We start from the raw sequence: 5,396 nt of genomic DNA on the forward strand, positions 1-5,396 counted from the left end.
GATTATGTTAATTGTAAATGAGTATAATGACTAGTCAATGTGCGACATATATGATATATATCATATATGTACGTATATATAAACTTAAAGAAAATAATAATAATAATAATAATAATAACAATAATAATAATAATAATAATTGTACGAGATAATTTGGAAAGGTAGCAAGCATTATAAATGAAACTGGAGTGTCGTAGCAAGTGAGATAAATGGATGGAAGTAAGGAATTAGAGGACAAGTTGGCTTTTTTCCCCTCCCAATTGAGAGAGCTATCTAGTGTCATGGTTGTCAATCAAAGCAATCAAGCAGCAGCATGGCCTGAAAACTAGGTGGTCCTCTTCCCTTACCTAATAAGTTAAACACTGTCCCGGATGGATGATCCATCAACCTTTCACGACATGCAAATTCAACCAGGCCAGGCCATGGCCAGCCCGCGAGATCATCATCAGGACGGCCCTATTTAATCCACGTTTAATATACACATATATATATCATCCATCATCTCATATATATATATATTTGCATCTACTTTATATATCTAATTCACTACTTTACATAATTAATTTCAAGCATATTAAACCAGTTAATATATAGGTATGTACGTACCCAACACTTCACATTACCACGAAAGATGGCAACTTTACCCATGGTTTGGTTCCATTCCACTTTAATAATTCATAATGAGACTTTAGATGCCATCAAAGCACATGAAAGGTTCTTACCCAAGAAAACCTATCACACACACACACACCAAACATACACAAATAGACATGAATCATATGAAAAGGGTTTTTAATTATATATATATATATATATATATATATATATATATATATATATATATATATATATATTCTCGAAATTAACCAAGCAAAAAAGGTTAATTATCAGATTTAATTATGTACGAGGGAAAGGAATGATGTGATGGAGGTCTTGTTATGATGATATTTAATATAAATTTTCAGAGGTCTTGTTATGATGATATTTAATATAAATTTTCACCATAGAGAAAAAGATGTTGGCTGATGTGAGGAAGGAGAATAATTATAAATGGTGGGATATATATATTATATATATATCATACATATATAGGTGGACCACAGTATTATAATTTAGGTGGTTGGGCTCTAAGTCTTTGGGACTTTGTAACCATCAAGTTAGAAGTGTGTGACTAAAGTCTAAATCTCACCCAAGAAAATTAATAAATTTTTTATATGTAAATTAATTACTCGGTCCAGAAGAACCCTCCAAAACAGATGAAGTTTCCGTACAGGACAAAGTGACAAAGAGGGTCAATAGAATAACACACAGTTATTGATGTCAGGCTACACATACATGTGGCCAAATTATTATTATATATAATTAACACAGTAGGATTAGATTTATATATGCATGCTGAGCTCCAAATAATTGGTATCTTATAAAACCAATAAACAATATAATTAAGTTGTAATAAAGTAATATATGTTTGAAGGTGTTGAAATAGGAAACAACTGGCACAATTTGGAGGGGATGGGAAGGGAAGGAAGTAGTTGAAAATAGGAAGGAATACACGCAGCCCCAGGTCCAGGACCATATGACAGAGGCAACCTCACATGAGCCCAACCAGATAACTCATGGACCCCTCTCTTCCCCGACCTCTTCTTTACATATATATATAAAAATATTTTTTTTTTCATTTCTTCAAATCAATTTTATTTTTAGGGATCCATATGAAATAATTGAAAACATAAATAGATTTTGCAGTTGTAAAGCTAACATGGTTTGGAATTTCACAAACAAGAGCCAACATATACACCATGATCAATAGTAACATACTGTTGCATTTCTGATTTTCAAATTTTGACGTAGCTAGGAAGTGTCCATACTGTATATACATTGACATTTTGTATCAACTCCACATGAAAAATGTGGACCAGTCTAGATTGTAAGAATTCAAACATAATTTATTTGTTATTAGAAGACAAACTATATATTAGCTAGCGTATTAATAGAGACCACACACACACACAGCATATTAAGTCTTATTTGCAATTTATTTTGTTGTAAAACTAATATTATCAAGTTTTTAGAGATTTAGGAAACAATTAGCATTAACTTTAAATTTGAAGTCGGAGGCATTTATATAGGCACAAGTATTAATGGAAGTACATAATTAGAATAACACCTATGATAATAATAATTATGATAATATTAAATATAATGTAATATCAGTTAATGCGAAAGTAAGAGGTGAATTGATGACCGAAAGGGGAAAAATATCGGGCTATGTGGGAGAAGCTTCCAGGTAAGCACTCAAATCCCCATCCCCACACTGCATAAATAATATCTCTCTTTCTTTCTTTTTCTTTTTTTTTTTCTCTCTCACACACACAGACACTGCGTAAACAGTGTGTGTTTTATGAGATGGAGAGAGAGAAGTCAAGCAGGTTAGCAAGTCAAAATGGAAGTAAGGAAACTGCAGCTTGATGGAATGGGTTGTGATTTTTGAAGGGTATCAAGTTTAATTGGTGATGATAATTGTGGAAGTGGGAATATTATTAGTTGAGAGGTAATTTGGAATTAATGGGGTGAGTTAGTTCCCAATCTTTTTCCAATAATTCTTTTATGTCAACCCTAGCTAGCTAGATGTTTCATTACCATAAGTAAATATAACCCTTCGGAAAAAGCCAACACACCAATAGTACCTACATCCCCACACCACCACCTCTCCTCCCTCTAAGATCATCATCATCATCATCATCATCAATATTTTTTTATAACTCAGCGTCAATTTCTCCAACACCCCATATCCCATAAGCTAGCTCTCAATTTCATTTCTTGCTTTCCATGGATATACGTACGTACTCTTCACATGGCCAAGAGGATACAGCAACAGAAGCTAGCTGAATTACGTAGCTAGCTATCTAGCTATATATATATAGAGAGAGAGATCCACATATTTATATTTGATATATCTTGGATACCAGACACAAGCGCAAAAATCATCATGAATTTTATGGGTAAGAGCACCGGCGATAGTGGTAGTAGCACCAGCAGTAGAAGGCAACAGCAGGGAGGAGGAGGAGGAGGAGGAGGAGGGAATTTGTTTGAAGAAGAAGACGAAGAAGAAAGACAAAACACGGCCCCAGCAGGTCAGTTATTCCCTTCTTCTTCATCTTCTTCCCCATCTTCTTCTCATCATCAACATCAACATCAACATCAACCACCACCGAGCTTTCTTCATCAACCTCCCTACCACCACCAGAATCAGCGTGGGGGTTGGGTGTTTGACGGCACTTCATCACGGCCAAGTGACCCCATGGTTATGGACTACTCTTCAGTCGCCCAACCTGCACCCGATAACATTAATGATGATGACCAACAATCTTCACATCAAGCTGCTGCAGGAGGAGGAGGGATGATGATGGTGGTAGAGAGGGAGCACATGTTTGATAAAGTGGTGACTCCAAGTGATGTGGGTAAGCTGAATCGTCTTGTGATTCCAAAACAACACGCCGAGAGGTATTTCCCCTTGGATTCCTCCACCAACGATAAGGGTCTCCTTCTTAATTTTGAAGATAGGAATGGAAAACCCTGGAGGTTTAGATACTCCTACTGGAACAGCAGCCAAAGCTATGTGATGACCAAGGGTTGGAGTCGTTTTGTTAAAGACAAAAAGCTTGATGCCGGAGATATAGTCTCTTTCCAAAGAGGTGTCGGTGGCTCCGCCAAAGATCGGTTGTTCATAGACTGGAGGCACCGCCCGGATGCACAAGCTCCGCCCTACCAATTGTCATCCAATCTCTCCTTCCCACTACCACATCATCAATTTTCTTTCCACAACAGGAACACTGCCGGTGTCAGTTGGAACCCACTTTTCTTCCAATCCCAGCCAGCACCCCCACGGAGCCACTCTAACTTGATGCTACAGCCCCCAAACAGCTACGCCGCCCCTCCTAATTCTTACCGTTATGGCAGCTCCGGCGGTTCCCCTTACCACAACATAGGTACTGGTAGCGTAGTGAATGTGAATCAAGGAGGTTCAGGATCATCGGTGATTTATTTCAGATCAGGTGCAGGTGGTATCCCACATCAACAACATGCGGATATGATGCAAATGCAACAAAGAAGTGGGGTTGGTGTTGGGGTTGGGATTGGGATTGATCCACCGGCATTACCAGGTCCAGCACCAGGTGTAGTGTTTGAATCGGTTCCAGTTGTTCATGGGAAAGCAGCTGCTAAGCGGCTCCGGTTATTTGGCGTTAACATGGATTGCCCTATCTCAGATGACGACGAGCAAGACTATGACCAGCTTCCAGGTGAATTAATCTCCCCCACCACCAATTCCATTCCCATGGGACACTATAATCATGGAGATTACCACCATGAACACTATCCCACTCACCATAATCCGCCGCCGCCACCATCTTCTTCTTCTTCTACCATACCTTACCTGCAATTGAGGCCTAATTACGGAGAAGAAACCCAATTCCATCAAACCACAATGGTGTCTTCTTCTTCTGTTGACGCCTTCAACAAAAGCACCAAATCATCTTCCTCTCATATGTCCTTGGATTTGGATATCTGACCACACAACTAGTTATCCATCCTATCCACCCATCTGCCAACAAAATAAGAGATCATATAGCTACCACTCATGTGGCTTATCGAAGGATACATTTATATTTGAGTAGCCCAAGAGTTTTGATCTGATATCATCAATATTTTTTGTTCCCAAAAGTAAACATTAATTTGAAGAGATCATCCAGCTAGCGGCAAGAATTGAAGGTATATTTTAATTTTAGAGGGTGGAATATCACAAATCCAGGGTGTTCTTGATGGATAGGTAGCTATGGTTGTTGATGATCGATGAATGAAATAGAGGATGACTAGAGAGTGCTATATATAGAGTGATTTGCTGCAAACAAATGGAAGTGAGAGGTTTAAACTGATTTTTAGTTTTCAGCTACTTAATTTTATTAGCCTAATGTACAATTTTCTGGTTATAAATTCATTTACACCCTCACTATTAATATTACTAAGCTATTGACTAACGTTATCTTTTATTAACTACTACGTAGAATTAGATTAATTATACATATAGTCTGTGATTTTCTACAATGTTTCCTAAATTAAAGTTGTAATCTTTGATTTCTTAAATCTTAAAAATATATATATTCCCCTTTAATTAGTATGCATACATGCTACGTTTCTCACAGGAGATGATCGGCTTTTCTCCTTTTCCTTTTGATATTTTTATCTTTATCTTTAAGAAGAATACGGTAAAAAGAAGAACGGAAGAAGTAACAAGTATGCTGACTTTTGTCCGTAAGAACACAATGTGAATGAAGGAGAAGAAGAAGAAAAAATCGAAGAGGAAGGACTTGGGTTTCTTTCTTTCTTCTTCTTTTTTG

General features: G+C 37.3%; 1 protein-coding gene across 1 annotated transcript; it reads left to right on the plus strand.

Moving 5' to 3' along the window:
• The first annotated feature begins 2,352 nt into the window (after positions 1 to 2,352).
• Positions 2,353 to 5,036, plus strand: LOC111919188 (B3 domain-containing protein Os03g0120900). The gene has a single exon (XM_023914799.3). The coding sequence runs from the start codon at positions 2,990 to 2,992 to the stop codon at positions 4,568 to 4,570; it is 1,581 nt and encodes a 526-aa protein (XP_023770567.1). The 5' UTR covers positions 2,353 to 2,989; the 3' UTR covers positions 4,571 to 5,036.
• The last annotated feature ends 360 nt before the right edge of the window (positions 5,037 to 5,396 follow it).

Source organism: Lactuca sativa, chromosome 3 (genome assembly GCF_002870075.4).
Source record: "Lactuca sativa cultivar Salinas chromosome 3, Lsat_Salinas_v11, whole genome shotgun sequence".
In the NCBI taxonomy this organism is placed as follows: domain Eukaryota; kingdom Viridiplantae; phylum Streptophyta; class Magnoliopsida; order Asterales; family Asteraceae; genus Lactuca; species Lactuca sativa.